Raw genomic sequence first — 27,114 nt, forward strand, 5'->3', positions numbered from 1 at the left:
TGAAACCATGGTGACAGAAGGAAAGCAATGGGTGAGGCGGGAGGGATTAACTAGGTACATAAGAAAACTTTGGGAATCTGTTCTCTATTATTAGAGAAGGTTTCCAATTACATACCTATGTCCTTCCTTCCCAAATTGTGTATTGTAAATACTTGCAGGTTACTGTGTCTTAATTTTAGTTCAGCGAAGCTATTTAATAAAAATAAAAGGAAAAAAATAATTTTTCTTTTGCCAGTATGTTTTGTGGTGCAGTCGGAAATCAAAAGGACAAAGCAATGTTGGAATAATAGTAACAACATCATCTGGTATTTGGATACAAAGTTTATGTACATTACTATGTTATTTTCTTATAAGTTTTGGGTAGTTGCCACTGGTATTTTAGAAAAATATTTTTCATGTTTGAGTGTCAGTCTACACGTGAATGTAAAGGTGTTGAGAAAGATCATATTTTTCTCTTTTTTTCCCTTCCACTCCCTTTCTTTTGAAAAACAGGAGTGACAGTTCATTCAGATTCTTTGTATTCTTTTTCGTCTACATTTGTCAGTTTGCTGTACATGTACTCCAGGCGGCAGGATTTCATAATTGGGGTAACTGGTAAGTCATTTACTTTAATTACTGTAGTTATAATCTGTTCATCTAGTATCTTAATATAATTTTTGGCTTCCTAAAAAAATTTAACATAGAAAAGTCAGATTAGCAAAAGTAGACAAATAGTGAAAACACAGTTTAAAAATTTTCTAAGCACTAATCTTTGAAGGAATTTAAGGAAAAGGATACCTGTTATGTGTAAAGCACTGTTTTAGGTACACAAATGTGTGTTTTCATACACACACGTGCATTCATACAGAAACATACACGTCTTTGAAGAGTGGAGTCACTGCATCCACATATATGGAGATGTATATACGTACGTGTGTGTGTGTGTGTGTGTCTTTTTAGGCCTCACCTGTGGCATATGGAGGTTCCCAGGCCAGGAGTCGAATTGGAGCTGCAGCTGCCAACCTGCACCACAGCAATGCCAGATCCAAGCTGCATCTGCTACCTATACCACAGCTCACACCGACAGCAGATTCTTAACCCATGGAGTGAGGCCAGGGATCAAACCCATGTCCTCATGGATATTAGTTGGGTTTGTTACCACTGAGCCATGGTGGGAACTCCCTGGGTATATTTTTAAACAATAGAATCATTCTCAGCATGACAAAATGCTGACTCAATGGAGGACCGTTAGAAAATGTGACAATTGGGAGTTCCCGTTGTGGCGCAGTGGTTAACGAATCCGACTAGGAACCATGAGGTTGCGGGTTCGGTCCCTGCCCTTGCTCAGTGGGTTAACGATCCGGCGTTGCCGTGAGCTGTGGTGTAGGTTGCAGACGCGGCTCGGATCCCGCGTTGCTGTGGCTGTGGCGTAGGCTGGTGGCTACAGCTCCGATTCGACCCCTAGCCTGGGAACCTCCATATGCCACGGGAGTGGCCCAAGAAATAGCAAAAAGACAAAAAAATAAAATAAAATAAAGCCTACTCTTTAAAAAAAAAAAGAAAGAAAGAAAAGAAAATGTGACAGTTGGGACCCAGGCTAGAAGGTAAATGATTTATATCTCTTTTCATACACTCTGGATCAAACATTCCTGGAATGAAATGGTATGTAGAAGAATACATATCTATAAAGTCATCCCTCCCTCTCTCCTTTTCTCTTATAACTGTGCATATAGTTCAGTTTTTCTAAGCTTAAAAGCTTATATGAGGCATCCTTGTTATACTGTGTCCATAGACTATAGTCATCGTGTCAGTCGAGTGTGTATTTGAAGCCTTAAATTTAGTATGCTCCCACTGCATTAGAGTAGTAACTGGCAGTCAGACAACTGCTGATAGCTTTGCAGATCTAACGGGCATGCATACATGCAGAGAATTTATTTAGGTGTTTTTAATAAGAGTAGCATTCATTATTTTAAAAAGCATTGAGTCTTTAGCATTTGAGGGGAAGGAAATGTTTTAAATGTTTAAAAAATACATTGCTTATGTTAACAGCCCTTTATTAATTCTACTGAAATCCAAGTTTTTTGTTTTTGTTTTTTGTTTTTTGCTTTTTTCTCGCAAACTTAGAAAAAAATGTTAAAACTGAGCATAACAGCATGTGAGGTGACTCAGTAGCGCAGGAGTCTGCAAGGAAGGGCGCGCACATGGTGACCTGTTGTAAGATAGTCCTCATGGAATTGGGCAGATTTTTACAAACTAAAGTGTTAAACTTGTGTATTATAAAACTTGTGTGATATCGAAAACAGGATCCTGACATTGATACAGTGAGGATACAGAACATTTCCATCCACGGAGGAGACTTTATGCTACCCTTTTATAGACACATGCACTTCCCTTCTTAGCCCCATTGGTCACTAATCTGCTTGTTATGTCAAGAATGTTATAGAAATGGAACCATACAGTATATAACCTTCAGCTTATTTCACTCAGCGTAACAGTCTGGAGATTCATCCAGGCTTTTGTGTCAGTAGTTCATCCCTTTATATTCCTGAGCAGCATTCTTGGTATGGATGGATCAAGGTTGAACCATTCACCAGCTGAAGGACCTTGGATTGTTTCTAGTTTTGTTCTATTCCACTGTGAACATTCATGAGCAAGTTTTGGTGTTTTCATTTCTCTGTGATAAATACCCAAGAGAAGTGTAATGGTTAGTTCATAGAGAAGTTGCATGTTGAGTTGTTTGTTTGTTCGTTTTAACTGACAGTATTTTCCTGAATGACTGTAACATTTTACATTCCCAATAAAAGCATGAGTGATTTCAGCCTCCACGTCTTCACCAGCATCTGGTGTGTCATTTTTTTTTTTTTTTTTGAGCCATTCTGATAGATGTCTAGTGACATCTCAATGTGACTTTAATATTTTTTTCCCAATGACTCATAATGTTTTATATGATTTCATGTGCTTATCTGACATCTTTATATCCTTTTGGTGAAATGTCTCCATGTCTTTGCCCATTTTTTAATTGAATTTTTTTAATTTTAAAAAATCTGTTAAAAATCTATAAAAATCTGGGAGTTCCTATCATGGCACAGTGGAAATGAATCCGACTAGGAACCATGAGGTTGCGGGTTCAATCCCTGGCCTCGTTCATTTGGTTAAGGATCCAGCTTGCCGTGAGCTGTGGTGTAGGTCACCGACTCGGCTCGGATCCAGCGTTGCTGTGGCTCTGGCATAGGCCTGCGGCTACAGCTTGGATTAGACCCCTAGCCTGGGAACCTCCGTGTGCTGTGGGTGCGGCCCTAGAAAAGGCAAAAAGACAAAGAGACACACACACACACACACAAAAAGAATACTATAGGAGTTCCCATCATGTCGCAGTGGTTAACGAATCCGACTAGGAACCATGAGGTTGTGGGTTTGGTCCCTGCCCTTGCTCAGTGGCTTAAGGATCCAGCTTGCCATGAGCTGTAGTGTAGGTTGCAGACGCGGCTTGGATCTCACGTTGCTGTGGCTCTGGCGTAGGCTGGTGGCTATGGCACTGATTAGTGCCCTAGCCTGGGAACCTCTATGTGCCATGGGAGTGGCCCAAGAAATGGCAAAAAGACAAAAAAAAAAAAACTATAAAAATCTGTAAAAAACTGTTAAGCCTTGAAGAGTTTGTGTATTTGCGTGTGTATTTGAGATGCTAGCTCTCCACTGAATATGTGGTTTGCAAATACTTTCTTACATAATTAAGCAGAATTTAAAATGAAGTTTAAACAGTAATAATGAAGTCATAGGCTTAAAAATGTAAAATGTGGTACACATTTAAGGCCCTGGATCTTGGTGTTTGGGTTTGAATTCAGACTATACTGTTTTTATTAGCTGTGTGAGCTTGGGCAAATTACTGAATAATCTCAATGACTCAGTTTCTCATCTATGGAATAGGGATGAAAAACAGGATATATCTTAGGCAGCTGTTGTGAGAATTAAATGAGTTAGTGCATGTAAAAAGCTTGAATGTTGCCTGGCTTTTAAGTGCTGAATATGTGTTAGTATGCTATCTTTAAAAAGTGTGAATTATTTGCCTAATTTTACTTTTCTTTCTTTCTTTCTTTTTTTTTTAACCTCTTAGTGGTTGGATTTCATCCCTTACTGGTCTCAACCAAAGTATTCCGGTTGGAATCATGATGATAATCATAGCAGCACTTTTCACAGCATCAGCAGTCATCTCACTAGTTATGTTTAAAAAGGTAAGTGAAATTTTATGTCTGTAAATGTGTTTAGTGAACCTGATGTTCAGTTCTCATTTTCCCATTTTGCTCTTAATGTAGTGTGACCTCAAGCCATTTTATTGTTGTTCTTATGCAAGTCTGCTCTCTGAGGATTACCTTTTACAATTAAAAGTTAGGCATAGATAAATTTTAGAAAATTGCATCACACTTTAAACTTCTGCTAAGGAGGGAATATTTTAAAAATCCTATTAGCTGAAGTCTTTATCAACTGAAGAGTCAACTTCATTTTTAATATTTGTTGTCTTTTTTTACATATTCTGATATATATATATATATATATATATATATATATATAAATATTTTTTAAGGGCCATTCCTGCAGCATATGGGAGTTCCCAGGCTAGGGGGGAACAGCTGCCCAACCTAAGCCACAGCAGTGCTGGGTCTGAGCTGCCTCTGAGATCTACACCACAGCTGACGGAAATGCTGAATCCTTAACCCACTGAGCTAGGCCTCATGGTTACTAGTCAGACTCGTTTCCACTGTGCTGCAATGGGAACTCCTTTTTTTTTTTTTTTTTTTTAATATGAAGCGTAGTAGTAGCCTGATTAATAAATAGAGGTAAAACTATTGTGTGGTATGTGCATTTTATTTGTAGTAAAATTTAAAGACGTTAAATTACTTATCTAAGAGTGTAACGTGAGTGTAACAGATTCAGGCTGGGTTATGACATGAATTTGGTTTTGTATAGCTCTACAGTTATCTTCGATATGCACTCGTCCCGCCACTTCTGCAAGTTCCACATCCTTGATTTTGAGCAACTGTGAATTGAAAACATTAGGGAAAAAAAACCTTCAGGAAGTTCAAAAAGGCGAAACTTCCATTTGCCCTATTCCGGCAACTATTAACGTAGTATTTACATTGTTTTTATAACTATCTACATAACATTTACATTGTATTAGGTACTATAAGTAATCTAGAGAGAACTTGCTGCTTTATCCTTATTGCATCTAATAGCCTCCATAGAAGTGGATGTGCAGGGCAGTGCAGCCACTGGACAATAATGGTGTTTTATTACACGTACTTCCTTGGTTGCTTCTGTCCACAGATGTTGAGGGGCCCTGCACCTGTTCCAGGCAATAAGGATGCGAGGGCAGGTAGTTTATTCAGGAAGTGATCCATAAGGGGAGGACGTGTATAGGTTATATGCAAATACTGTGCCACTTTGTATAAGGGAATTGAGCATCCTCAGATTTTGCTATCCATGGCTGTGGGGGTGAGGGGTGTCATGGAACCAATACCCCATGGATACTAAGGGGTGACTGTGCCTCTTCCTGTAGAATTCCCATGGCTGTTTTCACAGCCTTAAAAAAACATCGTTACGTAAAGTAGGCAAGAAGTTTTTCTTTGTTTACATAAAGATTTTGTGTCTTGGCCATGTTTTTTTGTTTTTTTGTGTGTGTTTGTTTTGATATCTTACATGTGTTCCAACATGATGTAGACACCCTGAGAATAACACCTATATTTTAAAACGATACTTTTTGGTGGGTCTCACATGCAAGAAGTCCTTGAAACATTTTTTTCTTTATTTTTTATTGTCTGGTAACTTGAGAACTTGTACAGAGATTGTGTAGAAGTAACTGTACCTTATACTTAAGAACACATTGCGGTCTTTGAAGTATTTCACTTGTGCATTTGCTTCTAATCCTTTTCAAAATTCTGTGAAACCTACCTAGGCTGTATTCTTTCTGTCCATATTTTGCTCTTTGTTTTCCCTCTTAAAAGCTTTTGCTTCTTTTTTGAACTACACAGACATATCTATGGAAACTCATCTTTCTAACATTCCCAAATCCTATCGCCTTTTTTTCCATTTTCCTCCTCCTCGAACTCTGCAGCTTTCTCTGCCATGAGCGGCCCCTCTTCTCAGCCTTTATAACTGTGTTCTGATTCTCCTGCCTCTGAGGCTCGTCTTTCTCCTTCATCTTTTTGTTCGGCTCAGTAAGGTCTCCTTAAAAGCAGTCAGCTCTCTGCTCTTTGTGCTATACAGTATTTTTTGCCTTGGGAATTTCAACCTTCCTCATTGTTTTAGATTCCTCCCTGCTTGTGCATCCCAGAATCTTGGAGTTGAAGGACGTAATGCTTACACACACGTTTAGTTAAGCATCTTCAGGTGACTGTTTACATCTCCATTTGACTGGTGCTATCATCTCACAGTAAAGCATCATAAATGCCATCTCTTCTCAGAACTAGCACTTCTTCCAGTTCTAATTCATACTCGAGAAACATTTGTTAACAGCACATACTGTATGCTTCTCTTTATGTGAAAGGTCCAAAATAAGCAAATCTATAGAGACAGAAAGTAGATTAGTTATTGCCTATAGCTGGGCGTGGGGTGCAGGGTGACTACAAATGGTTATGGAATTTCTTTTTGGGGAGAGAGAAAAATGTTCTAAGTTTATATATATATATATATATATGCATACACACACACACACATTTTCACAACACTATGAAAATGCCAAAGATATTTGAATTGTACTCTTTCAAGGGTGAGTTATATAGTATACAAAGTTTATCTCAACGAACCTGTTTTTTAAAAAAGAAAATTTAGTATCTATTACAAATAAGTGATTCTAAGTACTTTCTCCTGTGATTCCATTAGCCTTTATATCAACACATTGTCAGTGCTTCCATTACTTTTTTGGTCACTTTCCTAGTTATTTTCTTAGTGTCTTTTTTCCATCTTTCTCTTCTTTTCCATTCTCAACCCCAGTTAATCCAGAAATTTTTTTGTGTCACATACCTGCCACTCCCACTTCCTTCAGACCACTTTATGTATAATTACTCTATTAATCTAAAAAATCCCAAATAGGAGTTCCTGCTGTGGTACAGTGTGTTAAGAATCTGACTACAGGAGTTCCCATCATGGCTCAACAGTTAACGAATCTGACCAGCATCCATGAGGACGCAGGTTCAATCCCTGGCCTCGCTCAGGGGGTTACAGATCTGGCCTTGCTATAACCTGTGGTGTAGGTTGCAGACGCAGCTTGGATCCTGCGTTGCTGTGGCTGTAGCTTAGGCTAGCAGCCACAGCTCCAATTTGACCCCTAGCCTAGCAACCTCCATATGCTGTGGGTATGGCCCTTAAAAAAAAAAAGAATCTGACTGCATTGGCTTGGGTTGCTGCAGAGGCACAGGTTCAATCCCTGGGCCACGGGCATTGCCCCAGCTGTGGTATAGGTTGCAGCTTTGCCTTTAATTTGATCCCTGACCTGAGAACTTCCAAATGCCCTGGGTGCAGCCATAAAATTAAACAAACAAACCCAGCACTGTGAAGATTTTTGAAGTTGATTTGGAGTTGGGGAATGGAATTGTGGCGGCTGTGGTAGTCAGGCTGGCAGTGACCTTTTATAACTCCTGGATCTAGACTTTCTATTCTAGTCAAAATATACTACTCATTTTTAAAGTTTCTAAATTAATTTATTTTTTGTCTTTTGTCTTTTTAGGGCCGCATCTGTGGCATATGGAGGTTCTCAGGCTAGGGGTCAAATCAGAGCTGTAGCTGCAGGCCCACACCACAGCCACAGCAATGGGGATCTGAGCCACATCTGTGACCTACACCACAGCTCATGGTAACTCCAGATTTTTAACCCACTGAGCAAGGCCAGGGATTGAACCCGCATCCTCATGGATACTAGTCGGGTTCGTTGGCCACTGAGCCACAATGGGCACTCCCTTGTTTTTTTTTTAATACATCATGTACATTCCTTGTCTCAGTTTTTGTTCACGCTATGTCTCTGAACCTCTGGTTGCTTTGTCTTCTCTTGCTAGTTAAAGACCTACAAGTCCTCTTTTGAGACCTGGTTCAAATCTCATATTCTTTATCTGTGAAGTAAGGAGTTTAGATGAGTTGATTTTATGAAGTACAATAAATGGAGATAATATAAGCCAAAATATAATTGAGTCAGTTTTTGTATTTATAATGACAGAGATTTCTCTTATTCTTTTGATAGAAATTGAAATCTAATGAAAACAGCAAATTTTTCTTTCTCTTTTCTTTTCCACACTTGCTCAAAACTGGCTGGTTTTTTTCTTCCCTTCCAGTTTCACTGAATTACATTTATTGTGCTGTACATTCTGTCTCTAGTGCTTATATATCTTATGACTACTTTTATCCATTTACCCCTCCCCATAGCCCCGCCTGTCATAGCTACATCTGATCTCTTTTCCTCTGAGTTTGTTTTTGAAGTATAACTATGTTAGTTCCTGGTACACAGCACAATGACCTGATATTTCTATTCGTTTCAAAATGACCATCGCAATAAGTGTAGTTACCATTCAAAGATATTTTATTATTATTGACTATATCCCTCACTACTGTTCATTAAAAAAAAAAAAAAAAAGTCCTCTGGGGGTATGTAGCCATAGTTTATAACCACTAGGGGTCAGGCTTTTCATAAACAGTGAATGCCCTCTAAAAGTTATTGGCTCTTTTGGCTCTAGGGTAGTTGCTTTTTATTAGTCTGTGCTGTGTCTCCAGCACCAGCAAAACTGTGCTCTGTGGTTATTTCAATTACAGCAAATAGAACTTTGAGAATTTTTTGGCATTCTGAAGTCTATGATTTGGAGTTAAGTAACCATTGGTGTCTCAAGTGCCCAGTATGAGCACTGTGGTGTCTCTGTTTCCCCCATAGTGTCATCTTATAATCCAAATTTAAAGTATTTGAAATGCAAGAATATCTGTCTCTTGTACCTCTTCCTAGTTAAGGGGATAGTTTAGTACTTACCTTTTGCAGATAGATTTTTTAAAATTTTCTTTTAGATTATTTCCAATAGTATTTTTTTTTTACAGGCTCATCTTTTTATAGTAAACTATTAGAAAAAAATTAATAGTTTTGGGCTAAGAGGGAGGTATAATAAGTGGGTCATATAACAAATTAATAAGGCATAGTTGATGATCAGGGGCAGCCAAAATTTCCCCCTTCTTTTAATTGGTATAAGAGCTAGAATAACTTAGTAAGGAAGAAATAGATAATTCATAATTGTATTTCCTTTGGGGCCTATTTTGGTGGTTGTTTTTTTCTCTGAAATTAAAAAATGGTTCATAGACTTCGTGTCCACATTAATTAAATACTTATCAATGGTGATATTTTACATTTCAGAATAATTTTTTTTTTTTGCCATTTGGGTCAATTTCCACCTTTTTTTTCTTTTGATAACCGTGCTACTATGAATATTGGTGCGCAAGTATCACTTTGAGTCTCTGCTTTAAGTTCTTCTGGGTATATATACCTGGAAGTGGATTGCTTGGTGTTCATATGGCGATTCTATGTTTAGCTTTTTGAGGAACTACGAAACTATTTTCTGCAGTGACTACACTGTTTTATGTTCCTGCCAGCAATACGCAAGGGTTCCGATTTTTCCATATCCTTACCAACACTTCTTTTCCATTTCCTGATTATAGCTATGCTAGAAGGTATGAAGTAGAATATTCATTTTTAAAACAACCTCTGAGGTGATTGCAAACTTAAGCATTTTACTTCATAACACAGGTATAGTCTGCTAAAGAAGTATTGAACTTACTTTTTTTTTAAAGAACGAGGATAATTTGGAAACTTTTTTTTAAAGAACGAGGATAATTTGGGGCCATTTGTTTTACTATCTAGCTGATATAGGAACAAATAATTGTTCAGTGGCTTCTACCACAAGTTCCTGTATATTCTGGGGGCATAGCAATAAGTGGAAATAAGTATTTCCACTCAAGGAACTAAAAAACATATGGGATATAAGACATATAAATAAACCCTGAAAAAGAAGAATCATATAAATCCCTAAATATCTTAGAGGTACTGACAGAAAGGAGAAGTTCAGGCAGAAGGAGGAAAACAATATTTAAAATAGTGTGAATGAATTTCAATAGCGTGAATATAGAGTGGTAATTTAAGTGGCTACAGAAAGGGTATCTGACCTAGTTCTATGGTCAGGAGCTTTCATAGATGGTTTGGGAAATATTTGAAAAAGTTAGGTTTAGAGGTCCAGATTTAAAAAAAAAAAAACTCAAAACAAGAGTCAAAATTTTTTCAAAAACTCATCTGTTAGTATTTTCCAAGTTTTTAGAAAACTTGAAATCATTTTGGTGTGATAGGGACCTTAAAAGCATGATTTTTTTCTTCCAGTTTTATGGAGATATGATTGACATATAGCACGATGTAAGATTAAGGTGTCTGGCACAATGATTTGATTTACATACATCACAAAATGATTACATTGAGTTTAGTGACTCTCCATCATCTCATAAATATGAAATGAAAGAAATAGAACAAAATATTTCTCCTTGTGATGAGAACTTTCAGGATTTACTCTCAACACAGCTTTCATATATAAGAAACCATACTGTTAATTTATCATGTAGTATGTTACACCCCTAGTACTTATTTGTCTTGTACCTGGAAGTTTGTGCTTTTTGACTACCTTCATCCAACTGCCCCCTTCCTCCACCCTCTGCCTCTCCTAACCACAAATCCGATCTCTTTTTCTATGAATTTGTTTCTTTTTAAAGTTTAACACTCAATTTTGTTATATAATATAGTAATTTGTTATTCTGTACATTTCAAAAGGACCACCACAATAAGTCTAATTACCGTCTGTTACATACAAAGATATTATGTAATTATTGACTATATTCCCACATTGTACATGTCATATCTGTGGCTCATTTATTTTGAAGCTAGAAGGTTCTAATCTCTTCAGCTATTAGCCTCCTTCCATACCCCCTCCTGTCTAGTAACCACCTGTTTGTTCTCTATATCTGTGATTGTGTTCCTGTTTAGTTATATTTATTCATTTGTTTATCCTTTAGATGCCATGTGTAAGTGACATCTAACAATATTTGTCTTTCTCTGTCTTATTTCAATTAGTGTAATACCCTCTAGGTCCATCCATGTTTTCATGAATGGCAAGATTTCATTTTTTATTTCTAAGTAGTAGTCTGTGTGTGTGTGTGCACACGCGCATGTGTTCATCTATTGATGTGCACTTAGATTGCTTCCATATTTGGCTATTGTAAGTAAGGTTTCAGTGAATTTGTATCATTTCAAATTAGTGTTTTCATTTTCTTCAGATAAATACCTGGGAGTGGGATTGCTGGGTCTTTTGGCGGTTTTCTTAATTTCTTGAGGAACCTTCATTCTGTCTTCAATAGTGGCTGTTCCGATTTACTTTCTCTTTTCTCCATATCCTTGCTAGCACTTGTAATTTGTTGTCTTTTTTCGTAATAGCCATTTTGACAGGTGTGATGTGATACATCATTGTGGTTTTGAATTACATTTCCATGATGATGAGTGATGCTGAGTATCTGTTCATGTGCCTGTTGGCCATCTATATGTTTTCTTTGAAAATTGCTTATTCAGGTCCTCTGCCCATTTTTTTTCTTTTTTCTTTATTACTAGATGAATTTATTACATTTATAGTTGTACAGTGATCATCACAATCCAATTTTATAGGTTTTCCATCCCACACCTCCAGCACATCCCCCACCCCCCAAACTGTCTCCTTTGGAAACCATAAGTTTTTCAAAGTCTGTGAGTCAGTATCTGTTCTGCAAAGAAGTTCATTGTGTCCTTTTTTAGATTCCATATATGAGTGATGACATTTGATGTTGGTGTCTCATTGTCTGACTGACTTCACTTAGCATGGTAATTTCTAGGTCCATCTGTGTTGCTAAAAATGCCAGTGTTTCGTTCCTTTTAATGGCTGAGTAATATTCCATCGTGTATATGTACCACATTTTTTTGATCTACTCCTCTGTTGATGGACATTTAGGTCGTTTCTATATCTTGGCTATTGAAAATTGTGCTACAGTGAACATTGGAGTATATGTGTCTTTGCGAGTCATGGTTTTCTCTGGATAGACGCCCAGGAATGGGATTGCTGGATCAAATGGTAGTTCTATGTTTATTTTTCTGAGGAATCTCTGTACTGTTTTCCACAGTGGTTGCACCAATTTACATTCCCACCAATAGTGTGATAGGGTTCCTTTTTCTCCACACCCTGTCTAGCATTTATTGTTTGTAGATTTTTTGTTGATGGCCATTCTGGTGTAAGGTGATATCTCATAGTGGTTTTGATTTGCATTTCTCTAATAATGAGTGATGTTGAACATCTTTTCATGTGTTTTTGGCCATCTGGATGTCTTCTTTGGAGAATTGTCTGTTTAGGTCTTCTGCCCATTTTTTGATGGGGTTGTTTGTTTTTTTGGTATGGAGCTGCAGAAGGTGTTTATAAATTTTAGGGATTAATCCCTTGTCAGTTGATTCATTTGCAAAGATTTTCTCCCATTCTGTGGGTTGTCTTTTCGTTTTGCTTAGGGTTTCCTTTGTTGTGCAGAAACTTTTAAGTTTGATTAGGTCCCATGTGTTTATTTTTGTTTTTATTGTCATTACTCTAAGAGGTGGATCTGAGAAGACGTTGCTGTGGTTTATGTCAGTGTTTGGCCTATGTTTTCCTTAAGAGTGTTATAGTACCTGGTCTTATAATTAGGTCTTTAATCCATTTTGAGTTTATTTTTGTGTATGGTGTTAGGGAGTGTCCTAATTTCATTCTTTGACATGTGGCTGTCCAGTTTTCCCAGCACCACTTAGTGAAGGGGCTGTCTTTTTTCCATTGTATATTTTTGCCTCCTTGGTCATAGATGAGTTGGCTGTAGGTGTGTGGGTTTAATTCTGGGCTTTCTGTCCTGTTCCACTGATCTATATTTCTGTCTTTGTGCCAGTACCATATGGTTTGATGACTGTTGCTTAGTAGTATAGTCTGAAGTCTGGGAGCCTGATTCCTCCAGTTCCATTTCTCTTTCTCAGGATGTCTTTGCCTATTCTGGGTCTTTCGCACTTCCAAACAAACTTTAAATTTTTTTTTTGTCTTTTTGCTATTTCTTTGGGCCGCACCCACAGCATATGGAGGTTCCTAGGCTAGGGGTCGAATCGGAACTGTAGCCACCAGCCTACGCCACAGCCACAGCAACGCGGGATCCGAGCCGCGTCTGCAACCTACACCACAGCTCACGGCAACACCGGATCATTAACCCACTGAGCAAGGGCAGGGACCGAACCCGCAACCTCATGGTTCCTAGTCAGGTTCGTTAACCACTGCGCCATGACGGGAACGCCTTAAAATACTTTGTTCAAGTTCTGTGAAAAATGTCCTTGGGTAATTTAATAGGAATTGCATTGAATCTGTAGATTGCCTTGGGTAGTATAGTCATTTCGATAATATTGACTCTTGCAATCCAAGAGCATGGTATGTCTTTCCATCCGTGTCATCTTTGATTTCTTTCATCAGTGTCTTATAGTTTTCAGAGTACAGGTCTTTTGTCTCTTTAGGCAGGTTTACTCCTAGGTATTTGATTCTTGTGGATGTGATGGTAAACGGGATTGCTTCCCTAATTTCTCTTTCTGATCTTTCATTGGTAGTATATAGAAATGCCATCGATTTCTGTGGATTAATTTTGTATCCTGTGACATTGCCAAATTCATGGATGAGCTCTAACAGTTTTCTGGTAAGGTCTTTAGGATTCTCTAGGTGTAGTATCATGTCATCTGCAAATAGTGATAGTTTTACCTTTTCCTTTCCAATTTGGATTCCTTCTATCTCTTTTACTTCTCTGATTGCTGTGGCTACGACTTCCAAAACTATGTTGAAGAGTAATGGTGAGAGCGGACATCCTTGTACCTCTTCTCAGCAGGAATTCTTTCAGCTTTTCACCATTGAGAATGATGTTCGCTGTGGGTTTGTCATATATGGCCTTTATTATGTTGAGGTAGGTTCCCTCTATGCCCACTTTCTGAAGGGTTTTTATCAGAAATGGGTGTTGGATTTTGTCAAAGGCTTTTTCTGCATCTGTTGAGAGAATCATATGGTTTTTATTCTTCAGTTTGTTAATGTGGTGAATCACACTGATTGATTTGTGGATATTGAAGAATCCTTGCATCCCTGGGATAAATCCCACTTGATCATGATCTACAATCCTTTTAATGTATTGTTGGATGTGGTTTACTAGTATTTTGCTGAGGATTTTTGCATCTATGTTCATCAGTGAAATTGGCCTGTAGTTTTCTTTTTTTGTGGTACCTTTGCCTGGTTTTGGTATCAGGGTGATGGGGGCCTCATAGAATGAGTTTGGGAGTGTCCCTTCCTCTGCAGTTTTTTGGAATAGTTTCAGGAGAGGTATTAGCTCTTCTCTAAATGTTTGATAGAATTCTCACATGAAGGCATCTGGTCCTAGACTTTTGTTTGTTGAAAGTTTTTAAATCACAATTTCAGTACTTGTGATTGGTCCATTCACCTTTTCTATTTCATCTTGGTTTAGTCTTGGAAGATTTTACTTTTCTAACAATTTGTCCATTTCTTCTAGGTTTTCCATTTTATTGGCATATAGTTGCATATGGTCATCTCTTATGATCCTTTGTATTTCCGTGATGTCCGTTGTTACTTCTTTTTCATTTCTAATTTTATTGATTGAGTCTTCTCTATTTTTTTCCTGGTAAATCTGGCTAAGGGTTTATCAATTTTGTTGATCTTTTCAAAGAACCAGCTTTTTGTTTCATTGACCTTTTCTATGGTTTTCTTCTTTTCTATTTCATTGATTTCTGCTCTGATCTTTATGATTTCTGTCCTGTTAACTTTAGGTCTTGTCTGTCCTTCTCTCTTGAGCTGCTTTAGATGTAAAGTTAGCTTGTTTATTTGAGCTTTTTCTTGTTTCCTGAGGTGGGCTTGTATTGCTCTAAACTTTCCTCTTAGAATTTTTGCTGCATCCCATAGGTTTTGGAGTATCATATCTGTTGTCATTTGCTTCTAGGTATTTTTAAATTTCCTCTTTAATTTCTTCAGGGATCCATTTGTTGTTTAGTAGCATGTTGTTTAGTCTCCATGTGTTTGTGTTTTTTGCAGTTTTTACCTTGTTGTTGATTTCCAGTTGTATAGCATTGTGGTTGGAAAAGATGCTTGATATAATTTCAGTTTTCTTAAATTTACCGCAGTTTTATTTGTAGCCCAGGATGTGATCAATCTTAGAGAATGTACCATGTGCACTTGAGAAGAATGTGTATTCTGTTGCTTTTGGATGGAATGTCCTATAAATATCTGTTAGGTCCATCTGGTCTAATGCTTCATTCAGGGCCTGTGTTTCCTTACTGATTTTCTGTCTGGATGATCTGTCCATTGCTATAAGTGGGGTGATAAAGTCCCCCACTATGATATTGTTATTGCTGATTTGTCCTTTCAAGGTTGTTAGCAGTTGCCTTATATATTGTGGTGAACCTATATTGGGTGTGTAGATATTTTAAATTGTTATATCTTCTTCTTGGATTTATCCTTTGATCATTATGTGGTGACCTTCCTTGTCCTTTAAAATATTCTTCATTTTAAAGTCTATTTTATCTGATAGGAGTATGGCTACTCCAGCTTTCTTTCGATTCCCATTTGCATGGCATATTTTCTTCCATCCTCTCACTTTCAATTTGTTTGTGTCCCTAGAAGTGAAGTGGGTCTCTTGAAGACAGCATATATATGGGTCTTGTTTTTGTATCCATTCAGCCAGTCTGTGTCTTTTGGTTGGGGCGTTTAGTCCCTTAACATTTAAGGTAGTTATTGATATGTATGTTCTTATTCTCATTTATTAATTGCTTTGGATTTGTTTTTATTGCTCTTTTTTCTTCCCTTCTTCTCTTGTTCTCTCCTCTTGTGGTTTCATGACTATCTTTAGTGTTGTATTTGAGTTTATTTTTCTTATTTGTTTGTGTATCAATTGTAGATTTTTGGTTTGCAGTTATTCTGAAGCTTTGATATAAGAAAAAATATATATATATATATGATTGTTTTAAGTTGTTGGTCTCTTAATTGCAAATGCATCTCCAGTGTCCTGCATCTGTACCCTCCTCTTCTCATGATTTCTAATTGTGATGGCATAATTGTGCGTGTATGATTTTGTATCTTTACTGATTAGTGAGCCTTGTCATTTGTGGTATTTTTGTTTCTGGTTGCGGCCTTTACTGCCTAGAGAAGTTCCTTTAGTATTTGTTGTAAAGCTGGTTTAGTGTTGCTGAATTCTCTTCACTTTTGCTTATCTATGAAGCTTTTGATTTCTCTTTCAAATCTGAATGAGAGCCTTGCTGGGTAAAGTAATCTTGGTTGGAGGTTTTTTTTCCTTTCATCATGTTAAGTATCTCATGCCACTCCCTTCTGGCCTGCAGAGTTTCTGCTGAAAAATCTGCTGATAACCTTATTGAGGTTCCCTTGTATGTTATTTGTTTCTTTTCCCTAGCTGCTTTCAATATTTTCTCTTTGTTTTTAATTTTGGACAGTTTGATTAATATGTGTCTTAGGGTATTCCTCCTTGGATTTATTTTATATGGTTTCCTGGATTTGAGTGAGTGGTTCCTTTCCCATGTTAGGGAAGTTTTCGGCTATTATCTCTTGGAATATTTTCTGGTTTTGAGTGAGTGGTTCCTTTCCCATGTTAGGGAAGTTTTGAGTGCTTCCTGGTTTTGAGTGAGTGGTTCCTTTCCCATGTTAGGGAAGTTTTCGGCTATTATCTCTTGGAATATTTTTTCTGTCCCCTTCTCTCTCTCTTTTCCTTCTGGCACCCCTATAATATGGATGTTGGTGCATTTAACGTGGTTCCAGAGTTCTCTGAGACTCTCTTCATTTGTTTTCAATCTTTTTTCTCTTTTCTGTTCTGCATCCGTAATTTCCACTAATCTATCCTCCGCCTCCTTTATTTGTTCTTATGCCTCCTGTATTCTGCTGTTGGCCGCTTCTAATGAATTTTTTATTTCAGTTATTGTATTTTGCATCTCTTCTTGTTTAAGTTTTATATCTTGTATCTCTTTGCTCAGTGTTTCCTGTAAATTATCCATCTTTGCCTCCAGTTTATTTCTGATGTCTTGCATTATCTTCAGCATCAACAGTTGAAAGTCTTTTTCCTGGAGGCTGAGAATCTCCTGATCACGTAGTTGTTTTTCTGGGGTTTTTTCTTTCTCCCTCATCTGAGTTATAGTTCTCTGTCTTTTAATTTTTATAGGTTTTTGGTGGGGTGACCTTTTTACAGATAATAGAGTTGTAGCTTCTCTTACTTCTGGTGTCTGCCCCCCTTGTGGATGAAATTGGTCTGGGGGCTTGCAGTAGGCTTCCTGATGGGAGGGGCTGATGCATGCCCACTGGTAGGTGGAGCTGATTCCTATCCCTCTGGTGGGTGGGGCTTTGTCTCTGGGTGTGATTAGAGGCAGCTGTGTGCCTGGGGGGTCTTTAGGCAGCCTGTTTTACTGAGGGGTGAGGGCTGTGATCCCACCTGGATTGTTGTTTGCACTGGGGCTTCTCAGCACTAACTGATGGGTGGGGCCAGATTTTCCCAAAATGTCCACCTCCAGAGAAAGGCATGCTGCTGAATAGTCCTGAGCTTTGCTTCCAATGTCCTTCTCCCACAGCATGCCACATTCACCCCCTTTTCCCTAGGAAGTCCCCCAAGAACTGCAGCCAGGTATGACCCAGATGCCCATGGAGACTCTGCTTTGCCCTGGGACCCAGCGCATGCGAGAGTCTGTGTGCACCTTCCAAGAATGGGGTCTGTGCTTACCCCAGTCCCGTGGAACTCCTGCACATAAGCTCCACTGGCCTTCAATCAGATGCTCTGGGGGCTCTTTCTCCCAGTGCCAGATCCCCATGTGTGGGGGGTTTGATGTGGGGCTCAGGACTCTTACTCCTGTAGGTGAGTCTCTGTGATACAGTTATTTCCAGTCTATGAGGCCTCCCACCTGGGAGGTATGGGGTTGCTTATATCACTTAATCGCCCCTCCTACCTCTTGATGTGGCCTCCTCTTTGTCTTCTGGAGTATGATATCTTTTTGAAAGTTTCCAGTCCATTTGGTTGAAGATTGCTCAGCACTTAGTTGTAAATTTTGTTGTTTCAGGAGAGAAGTTGAGCTCCAGTCCTTCTATTATGCCATCTTAAGCCCATCTCCTGCCCATTTTTTAATCAGGTTGTTTGTTTTTTTTGTTGTTGTTTGAGTTGTATGAGTTATTTGTATAGTTTGCATATTAACTCCTTGTCAACTATCTCATTTGTAAATAATCTTCTCCCATATAGTATGGTGCCCTTTTATTTTGTTTATGGTTTCCCTTCACTGTACAAAGGTTTTTAGTTTGATGTAATCCCATTTCTTTATTTTCGCTTTTGTTTCCCTTGCTGGAGGAGGCATATTCAAAAAATATTGCTAAGATTGATGTCAAAGAGTGTACTGCCTGGAGCTCCCTTGTGCACAGAGAGTTAAGGGTTTGGTGTTGTCACTGCAGCAGCTTGGGTCACTGCTGTGGTATGTGTTCAGTCCCTGATCTAGGAACTTCCATATGCTATGGGCTTGGCCAAAAAAAAGAAAAAAGGAAAAAAAAGAAAAAAAGAGTTTACTGCTTATGCTGTTTTCTTCTAGGAGTTTTATGATTTCTAGTCTAATATTTATGTCTTTATTTTGGGTTTTTTTGTGTAGGTGTTAGAGAATGTTCTGATTTCGTTCTTTACAGGTAGCAGTCCAGTTTTCCCAGCACTACTTATTGCAGAGACTATATTTTTATCCATTGTATAGTCTTGCCATTTTTTTTTTGATCATAGATTGACCATAAGTACACGGGTTTATTTCTGGACTCTGTATTCTATTCCGTTGATCTCTGTGCCTGTTTTGGCATCAGTACCATACTGTTGTGATAACAGTAGCTTTGTAGTGTAGTCTGAACTCAGGGAACATGATTCCTCCATTTCTGTTCTCTCCCAAAGCTGTTTTGGCTCTTTGGGGCCTTTTGTGTTTCCATGCAAATTTTTAAATTATTTGTTCTAGTTATGTGGAAAATGGCATTGGTCTTTTGATAGGGCTGCACTGAGCATGTAGGTTGCCTTGGGTAATATGGTAATCTCAACAATATTAATTATTTCAATCCATGAACACAGTATATCTTTCCATCCCCTTGTGCTGTTTTCCCTTTCTCTGATCAGTGTCTTAAAATTTTCCAAGAACAAGTATTTTACTTCCGTAGGCAGGTTTATTTCTAGGTATTTTATTCTCTTTAATGTGATTGTAAATAAGATTGTTTCCTTGATTTCTCTTTCTGATAGTTCCTTGTTAGTGCATAGAAGTACAATAGATTTTTGTATATTAATATATATCCTGGAACTTTACTAAATTCATTGATGAATTCTAGTAGTTTTTTTGGTGATTTAGGATTTACTGCATATAGTATCATGTCATCTGCAAACAGTGACAGTTTTACTTCTTTATAATTTGGATTCCTTTTATTTCTTTTATTTTTTTGTCTGATTGTTCTGTGTGTTGCTTCCAATACTATGTTGAGTAAAAGTGGTGAGAGTGGGTGTCTTTGTCTTGTTCCTGATCTTTCAGGAAATGCTTTCAACTTTTCAGTGTTGAGTATGATGTGAACTTGCAGGCTTGTCATACGTGGTCTTTGTTATGTTGAGGTATGTTCCTTTGTATCCACTTTGTGGAGAATGTTTTTATAAATGGATGTTGATTTTATAAAAAGCTTTTTCTGTATCTATTGAGATGATCATATGATTTTTATCTTTCAGTTTCTTAATGTGGCCATGTTGGTTGATTTGCAGATATTGAACCAAACTTGCATCTCTGGGATAAATCCTGTAGTGGTGGTGTATGATTCTTGTAATGTATTATTGGATTTGGTTTGCTCACATTTTGTTGAGGATTTTTTGCATCTATGTTTATCAATGATACTGCCTGTGATATTCTTTTTTTGGTGATATCTCTATCTTGTTTTGGTATCAGAGTAATTCTGGCCTCATAGAATGAGTTCAGAAATTTTTTTTCCTCCACAGTTTTTTGGAAGAGCTGAAAAGGATTGGTGTTAACTCTTCTTTAAATGTTGGTAGAATTCACTTGTGCAGCCATCCAGTCCTAGACTTTTGTTTGTTTTGAGATTTTTTAACAATTACTGACTTATTTTCATTCTTGGTAATTAATCTGTTCCGAGTGTCTATTTCTTCCTGGTTTGGTCTTCCATGATTGTTCATGTCTAGGAATTTTTTTGATTTTTCTCTGTTGTCCATTTTATTGGCATTTAATCTATTATGATCCATGATATTTCCGTGCTATCAGTTGTCTTTTTTTCATTTCCAATTTTATTGATTTGGACCCTCTCTTTTTTTCTTGGTTAGTCTGGCTAAAGGCTTATCAATTTTGTTTATCTTTTCAAAGAACTAGCTCTTCACTTCATTGAATGTTGCTATTTTTTTAAGTTTCTATTTCATTTATATCTACTCGGTTCTTTATGGTTTCTATTAACTTTGGGTTTTGTTTGTTCTTTTTTAGTTCCTTGAAGTATGAGGTTAGGTTGTTTATTTGAGATTTTTCATTTCCGGGGGTTTATTTGTATCACTATAAACTTCCCTCTCAGAAACTTCTTTTTCTGCTTCCCATAGATTTGGATCATTTAACGTTTTTTTTTTTTTCCCTTTTTCTTAAAATATTTCTTAATTTCCTCTTTGATTTCTTTAATGACCTATTGTTCGTTTAGTACCATATTATTTAGTCTTCATGTGTTTGTGGTTTTTGCAGGGTTTTTTTCTTGTAGTTGATTTCTAGTCTCACAGGATTATGGCCCCAAAAACGCTTGATATGATTTCAGTTTTCTTAAGTTTTCTCTGACTTGTTTTTTGGCCTAGCACGTGAAATGTCCTGGAGAATGTTCCTAGTACACTTGAAAGGAGTGTGATTCTGCTGCTTTTGGATATAAGGCTCTCTACACATCTATTAATTTCATTTGGTCTATTCTGTCATTTAAGGCCAGTGTTACCTTATTTATTTTCTGTCTGGATGACCTGTCCATTATGTAAGTGGTGTTAAAGTTCACAACTATTGTTGGGTTGCTGTCGATTTCTCCCTTTATGTATGTTAATATGTGCTTTATATATTTAGGTGCTCCTGTGTTGGGTGCATGTATATTTACATGTGTTAGATTATTTTCTTGGATTGATCCCTTGATCATTATGTAATGTACCTCTTTATCTCTTGTTACTGTTTTTTTTAACATCTATTCTAAGTATTGTTACTCCAACTTTCTTTTTGTTTCTGTTTGCGCAGAATACCTTTTTCCATTTTCTCACTTTTTTTTTTTTTTGTCTTAGGACCCCACCCACGTCATATGGAAGTTCCCAGACTAGGGGTCAAATTGGAGCTGCAGTTGCCTGCCAATGCAACAGCCATTTTAACACAGGATCTGGAGCTGTGTCTGCAATCTATACCACAGCTCATGGGCATGCTGGATCCTTTACCCTCTGAGCATGAACACTAGTCAAGTTCATTACCACTGAGCCACGAGGGAAATTCCCTCCATCTTCTTACTTTTAGTCTGTGTGTCTTTAGATCTGAAGTTAGTCACCTGTAGGCAGCATATCTCTGGGTTGTTTTTTTATTCATTCAGACATTCTTGTCTTTTGATTGGATCATTTAGTCCTTTTACATTGAAAGAAGTTACTGTTCAGTATGTACTTATTGCCCTTTTGTTAATTGTTTTGGGGATTGTTCTTGTTATTCTTTTTTGTTTCTTTCTCTTTTGCTCTCTTCCCTTGTGATGGTAACTATCCTTAGTGTTATGTTTGGATTCCTTTCTTTTGTGTGTGTATCAGTTATAGGTTTTTGGTTGTTGTTATCATGAGGTTTGTATATAGCAATCTATATATCTATGTGATTATTTTAAGTTGCTGATCTCTTAAGTTGGAACACATTTTAACAACCCCGCATTTTTATTCCCCCACCTCCTACCACATTTACTGTTTTTGTCATAATATTTTACATCTTGTTTTGTGTACCCTTTAGCTACTTATTAGTAGCTAATAAGATACTGATAATTTTACTACTTATTGTCTTTTAACCTTTCTACTAGCATAAAAGTGGTGAATTTACTACTTTTACTGTATGTTTGCCTTTTGCTAATGAGATTTTTCCTTTCGTAACTTTTATATTTCTAGTTGTGATCTTTCTTCTTAGAAAAGTCCCTTTACTATTTCTTGTAAATCTGGTTTGGTTTTACACACAAGCAAAAACTAAAGATTTTTAGTTTCAGTAAAACTTTTCATCTTTCCCTCAAATCTGAAGAATATCCTTGGTGCGTAGAGTCTTCTTGGTAGTAGGTTTTTCTCTTTCATCACTTTAAGTATATCATGCCACTCCCTTCTGGTCTGAAGAGTTTCTCCTGAAAAGTCAGCAGCTAGCTTTATAGGACTTTCTTTGTATATAACTTGTTTCTTTTCCTTTGATGCTTTTCATATTCTCTTTATCTTTAATTTTTGCTATTTTAATTACAGTGTAATTGGTATGGCCCTTTTTGGGTTTATTTTTTTGGGGGCTCTCTTTGCTGCTTTGACCTGGATGTCTATTTTCTTTCCCTGGATGTCTGTTTCCTTTCCCAGGTTAGGGAAGTATTAAGCTGTTATGTCTTCAAATATGTTCTCAGTCCCTTTCACTCTTCTCCTTCTGGGACCTCTAACTAATGTGAATGTTGGTATGCTTGATGATGTTTTCAAGTTCTCTTAAACTGTCCTCACTTTTTTTATTCTTTTTTTTTTTTCCTATTTGATTTGAGTGATTCCATTGCTTTCTCTTCCTGTTGTCTGATTTGCTCCTCTGTATCATCTGATTTATTGATTCCTTCTATTGTATTTTTATTTGATTGTATTCTCCAGGTTTGTTTGATTCTTCTTTATATTTTCCAGCTCTTTGTTCATTTTCTAACTCTGTTCAACCAATCTTCTCCTGAGTTCTTTAAGCGTCTTTATGATCATTATCTTAATTTTTCTTTTTCTTTTTCTTTTTAGAGATGCACCTGTGGCATATGAAAGTTCCCAAGCTAGGGTTAAATTGGAGTTGCAGCCTCTGGCCTATACCACAGCCACAGCAATGCCAAATCTGAGCCGCATCTGCGACCTACACTGCAACCTCCAGCAATGCCAGATCCTTAACCCACTGAGGAAGGCCAGTGATCAAACCCACATCCTCATAAGATACTAGTCAGGTTCTTAACCTGCTGAACCACAATGGGAACTCCCATTACCTTCTTTATTGGGTAGGCTACCTAGTTCCACTTGGCTTAGTTCTTTGGGGGTTTTAATTTCGTTCCTTTGTTTGGAACACATCCCCGTGTCACCTCATTTTAGCTAATTCATTGTTTTCATTTCCCTATATCTGGTAGGTTTGTCATATCTCCTACTCTTGGAGAAGTGGCCTTATGTAGGAAACTTCCTGTGTGTCCCAGCAGGGCACTGCCTCTGATTACCAGAGCTGTATGATCTGGGATTGCCTCCTATATGGGTTGCATGGGTCCTTTTGTTGTGGTGTGCTGATTCTCTGGGCAGTCTGGGAGGCATGATTGTCCCCCAGTCTGGTTGGTTGCTATGCCCTGTCTTTTGTGGAGGCTGCTAGCCACAAGCTGACTGCTTACAGAGCCCCAGGGGGTCCCAGGGCTAGTTTTGGTCCACTGCTTAATGGAGCTGTGTCTCTCGGTGGCTGGTTTGTATGCTGGGTGTCCCACATCTCCTGTTGGCCTACTGGTAGGCAGTCCAGTTTCTGACATGGGCTGCCAGGTCCATACAGCTCTGAAGCTGGTGTTGGCCTTCTTTTGGGTGAGAGTTTGGGCCCAGGGGCGTCCTAGGGCTGGTGATTACCCAGTGGTGGTTGATGCTGAGTCCTGGGGCTGATGCTGGCCCACTGGTGAATAAAGGCAGATACTGGGGTCTCTGCTGCAGAACAATGTGTCCTGAAGCTGGAATCAGCGTATTTGTGGGCAGGGTGGGAACATACAGGGGTCCTGGGGCTCATGCTCTCTCATTTGTGGGTGGAGCCAAGTTCTAGGGTCTCTGGCTGCATGGCTTTGGAGATTTGGGGGGTTGGTGTTGGCCAGTGGTGTGTGGGGCTGGGTACTGGGTTGGTTGGAGTCCCAGGGGATTCTAAAGCTCCTGGCCTCCTGGTGCATCAGGCTGTGTCTCCCTGTTAGGAGCTTGGCTTGAGGTGTCCCAGTTCTGTTGTGATAGGTTGATGGGTGGGGCCAGGCCCCAAATCTGATAAGCAAGAGGGATGATTTCAGAATGACTCTTCCTATCACCAGTGTCCTCATTGTGGCAAGATAATCCCCAAATTAGCTGCCACCAGCATCTGTGTCCCCAGTTTCAGTTGCCTCCTGTATTTCCAGGACCCAAGCTCCTTTTAAATTCTGCCCTGGGTCTCAGAGCTAGTGACATTTTTTGTGTGCCCTTTGAGAGTGGGGTCTCTGTTTCCTACATTCATCTGGTTCTCCTGAAAGCAAGCAAGCCTCACTGGCTTTCAAAGCCCAGTGTACTGGGGGCTCATCTTCCCAGTGCAGGAGCCCATTGTGGGGCTTGGTCACCTCACTCCTTTCGAAGAACCTCTGCGATAGTAGTTGTCCTCCTGTTTGTGGGTTGCCTACCCAGGGATTTGTGCCTTGACTGTACCACATGTCTGTTCCTCCTCCCCATCTTCTTGCAGTTCCTTCTTTATATCTTTAGCTGTAGCCTATCTTTTCCACTAGTCTTCAGGTATTTCTCATCAATAGTTGCTCTGTAAGTAGTTCTAAGTTTGCTGTGCCCATGGGAGGAGGTGAGCTCAGGGTCTTCCTTCTCTGCCATCCAGAAGCATGATTTCTTGATACTGTGCTGGAAGCATTAGTGGAAATATATGTTTGGGTGATTTTGTTTCATGGGTTTTCATTTCTATAATATATAATATTTTGTGTGTCATTCAACCACATTGTACACTGTTTGTTTTTTTTTTTTTTAGGGCCACACCCACAGCATATGGAGGTTTCCAGGCTAGGGGTCGAATCAGAGCTATAGCTCCCGGCCTATGCCACAGCCACAGCTACATCAGATCTGAGCCCTGTCTGCGACCTACACCACAACATACGGCAATGCCATATCCTTAACCCACTGAGCAAGGCCAGGGATCGAACCCGCAACCTCATGGTTCCTAGTCAGATTCATTTCCACTGCACCATGACGGGAACTCCTACACTAAGATATTTTTGAAGATACTTTAAGAAAGCAGTATTCTTTGCTGGAGTTGTGTGACACTTTTGCAGATATTTTGAAACTAGTTTTAATTTTTATTAGTCTAACACATTTACATAATTCTCATTGGATCCTCAGGAAAACTCAGACAAGTAAGACAAGAAGTATTCTTGTTTTATGGGAATTAAACTTGAGGTTTTGAGTGTGTCCAGCCAGGTAGAAAGTAGTGGAATCCAAGTAGACGCCAAATCTAGTATCCTTTCTGTGATACTCCTGGGATGAAACATATGGGTTTGGGCAGTTCTCATAAGTAGAAGAGATATCAAATAATTGTTATTTTAGTTTTTGTTTTTTAATTACAATGTTTTAAAACGTTCTCCCTGATCTTTTTTTTTTTTTTTTTTTTTTGCTTCTTAGGGCCTCACTTGCAGCATATGGAGGTTCCCAGGCTAGGGGTCGAATCAGAGCTACAGCTGCCAGCCTACAGCACAGCCACAGCAACATGAGATCCAAGCTGTTTCTGCGACCTACACCATAGCTCATGGCAATGCTGGGTCCTTAACCCACTGAGCAAGGCCAGGGATCGAACCCGCAACTTCATGGTTCCTAGTCAGATTATTTCTGCTGCGCCAGGATGGGAACGCCTCTCCCTGATTTCTTAAAGTGTATGTTTCCAGTAGATGTCAAGAGATAATACTCTGAAACATAATAGGAAAATGGTGAGCTTTCTGAGATGCTGATCCTTGTAAGTAGCTCATCATTTTGCTGGGCTGATATGAAGAATCACCCCTTTCACATGGATTAGTATGGATTTAATGCAGTATTTGAGCTCTGTACACTGAATACATATGTAGTCTTTTCCCTCTAGGTGGCTCTCTGGGTCTGTATAGAGACTCTTGAGAAATGTGTGCTATTTCTACCTTTTTCCCTCTGCTCTGTAGAGCTATGAATTATATTTTAAGTAATTAAACTACGACACTTAAAAAACATAGCAGCAGCCACACAATTTAATACAAATTTGAAAAAGGGAATAAAGCAAATTAGAACAAAGTGTGTTAATTATCCATGCCCACACATTTGGGGGGAAACGGGGAGAGATGGACAAATTAACCTGAAATTACTTTGCACTATGACTAGATCTAGTAAGTAAAGAAGGCTGATTAGATTTCTGTAATACAGCTCATTTCTAAAATCTAATCATATGTCCTCATTGAGAGATAAATGTCTTGAACACAGGAGTAATTATCTGTATTTTTAATTTTTTCTAATTAAAAAACTTGGTTTGGAAAGGGATTAAAAATAGTTGTATACTTATGATAATGCTATAGTACTAAAAGAAAGAATTATTAGCTTCACTAGTGTGTATACTGGTCAGTGCTTGCTTTTTTGTCCCTGACCCTTTAATACTTGGATCCACAGTAAGATGGCCTTGGCTTTGGACACCCTCTCAGAACCTGGGGCTTTTACTCCTTATTTTCCTGGGGCACCTCTTTATTCCTCAACTGCTTTCTTCCCTTGGCATCTGTGAAACGGTCCCTGGTTTCTGTCTTTCCTCTCTTAATCATTGCTTCTTGTGGGTTCCTTATAAATAGTGGTTTCTTGACAGGCTTCAGTGCTTGACTTTCTTCTCTCTCTGCTTTATGTGTTCGCTCCATGGACAGGTTCATTTAGAGCTGCAGCGCCCGCTTATGTGCCAGTGGTTTCCAAGTCCGTGTCTCTAGCTCATTCCTTTCAGGCTCTGAACCAAATGTGCACTGCCTGCTGTGGCGGGTTCGAGTAGATATTCAGTAAACATTCGTGCAGGGTATGAATGGTTAAAACCTAGAGTCTACT

The 27,114-nt window shown here is 38.4% G+C and overlaps 1 protein-coding gene across 1 annotated transcript in view; it reads left to right on the forward strand.

Annotated features, from left to right (window-relative positions):
- The window catches only part of SCAMP1 (secretory carrier membrane protein 1), a 102,756-nt gene that overhangs the window by 71,428 nt on the left and 4,214 nt on the right, over positions 1 to 27,114 (forward strand). Inside the window, exons 7-8 of the mRNA XM_047778164.1 lie at positions 493 to 594; positions 4,091 to 4,208. Coding sequence (XP_047634120.1) covers positions 493 to 594; positions 4,091 to 4,208 — 220 coding nt within the window. The remainder of the gene's footprint in view (positions 1 to 492; positions 595 to 4,090; positions 4,209 to 27,114) is intronic.

Source organism: Phacochoerus africanus, chromosome 4 (genome assembly GCF_016906955.1).
Source record: "Phacochoerus africanus isolate WHEZ1 chromosome 4, ROS_Pafr_v1, whole genome shotgun sequence".
In the NCBI taxonomy this organism is placed as follows: Eukaryota; Metazoa; Chordata; class Mammalia; order Artiodactyla; family Suidae; genus Phacochoerus; species Phacochoerus africanus.